We start from the raw sequence: 1,823 nt of genomic DNA on the forward strand, positions 1-1,823 counted from the left end.
CCACAGTTTCCATATACTAACTCCATTTTTTCATCTCAACTTTGAATATAACTACTATTTTATCTTGTTGTCTTATTTTATTATTTTCATGTGTTAAGAAACTTGACTTATGCATTATGATGACTTTTATATCATCGATTAGAATGACTAAGGGACTACAATGACTAAGCGACAATGATTTATAATTATGTAACTATTTAAGATGTTTATAATTAAAATATAAAAATCATTGTATCGTTTTACAAAAAGTAAAATACCGTTTTATATTAATTATAAAACATTACAGTTTCTAACACTTAACAAAAAATAATTAAATTTACGATAAATTGAAAATTTAATTAATTAATTGAAACTCCATCGAATCTTGGTAAATGAGAAAGATGAGGAGAAATTAATTAATGAAAGAAAAAGTCTAATGTCCCTTATTTTTTTTCTTAATGTGAGTATCTAATTAATTTTTCTAGTGCTGAAGTACAGATTGACCTGCAAAAGTGGGCACTGCCTAACTGTAGATGATAAGCAATGACAGCAGCATAGAGTTCTCGTGATCTTTACAGAAGAGTAAAAGTAAATAATTTGTTTTAAAAAAAGAAAAAAATATCCTCCATCTCTGATCCTACTATGTCACCATTTTGTAGTTTTGGATAACTTGACCTAGACAACATTTTTCAATGTCCCCCTAAGAAAAGTTCAGATTGCAAGAAAGCATAGTAGTTAGCTCTCTCATCTTCAAGCTCCCACATCTTGTCACACAAAGATGAAAACCCATGATCACTGTTAAACCCATCTTCTCCAACAAACTGAAAGAGCCCATCTCCACTACTTGGGATCCCAAGCTCATCATCTGAGGCTTGGAGGAGGTGTCTCATCACCCTCTCCTTCTCACTCTCCTCTTCTTCCTTTTCCTTGACAACAACTTCTGATGTTGCTGCTGCCTCATTCTCTGACCCATCCATTGTTGTGAGGTTGTCTAGGTCAATTGCTTGAGTTGGGCAGCCCAAAAGGGCATCTTGGAAATCATCATTGTTGGAGGAACAAGTGATTTCTTGTTGCAGGGATGTGATGAGAGGGGAGAGATCTTGTGTGGAGTCTTCTTCCTCTGATTCAAGAAGAGAGAGGATGTGGGTGTATGGCTTTTGCCTCTTTGAGGAGTGGTCTTGTTCAAAGTTCAAGTCTTTTTGTTCCACTTTCCTTTTTTCTTCTTCTTCTTCTCTGGGCCTCTTTGGCACCAAAGTTTCCTCCATGAAGTGAGTGAGAGTGTGTAAGAAGAAGAAGAAGAAGGGAAATAGGTCAAGGATGAAGAGAGAGGTGTGGGGGATGGAAGATTATATAGGAAGGGAAAAGAAAGAGAGATGGTCAAAATGTGGGAAAAAGAAGAAAGAAGGGGATTCACGGAATATTTTAATTTGTGGAACATTGTAAAGTCAGTTTGTTATTGTTGGACTAGATGCCTAGAACATTTCAAAACTGAAAAAAGAGGAATAATAATTAATTAAGTAATTAAATAATTAATTAAAGGGAGAAAATTAAATAAAGGGTATTTTTGGACATGGATTTGTTTGGAGTGTCGTGTAGCCTCTTTTATAGGTTAGCGGTGCTTTGATTTTTGACCGTTGGATTGGATGAGAATAGGGATTCGTGCGAGCGCGGGCACTGACGGTGATGAATGGCAATGGGGAAAGCGTGGCGCTTTGCCTTTGCATGGTATCAAAAGGCCCAAAGATAGTGACAACTTGCGGGAACAAATTATAAGCAACAACTATTATTATTTTAGTATTCTTTTCTTTTCAGATGATATTAAGTGTGTGGATAATATTTTTCTA

The 1,823-nt window shown here is 35.4% G+C and overlaps 1 protein-coding gene across 1 annotated transcript; it reads right to left on the minus strand.

The window, feature by feature from the left end:
* Window positions 1-395: 395 nt before the first annotated feature.
* Window positions 396-1,349, minus strand: LOC124842714 (uncharacterized). The gene has a single exon (XM_047319267.2). The coding sequence runs from the start codon at window positions 1,242-1,244 to the stop codon at window positions 669-671; it is 576 nt and encodes a 191-aa protein (XP_047175223.1). The 5' UTR covers window positions 1,245-1,349; the 3' UTR covers window positions 396-668.
* Window positions 1,350-1,823: the final 474 nt, after the last annotated feature.

The sequence above is a fragment of the Vigna umbellata genome, chromosome 3 (assembly GCF_029865625.1).
Source record: "Vigna umbellata cultivar VRB3 chromosome 3, Vumbellata_1.0, whole genome shotgun sequence".
Taxonomy (NCBI): domain Eukaryota; kingdom Viridiplantae; phylum Streptophyta; class Magnoliopsida; order Fabales; family Fabaceae; genus Vigna; species Vigna umbellata.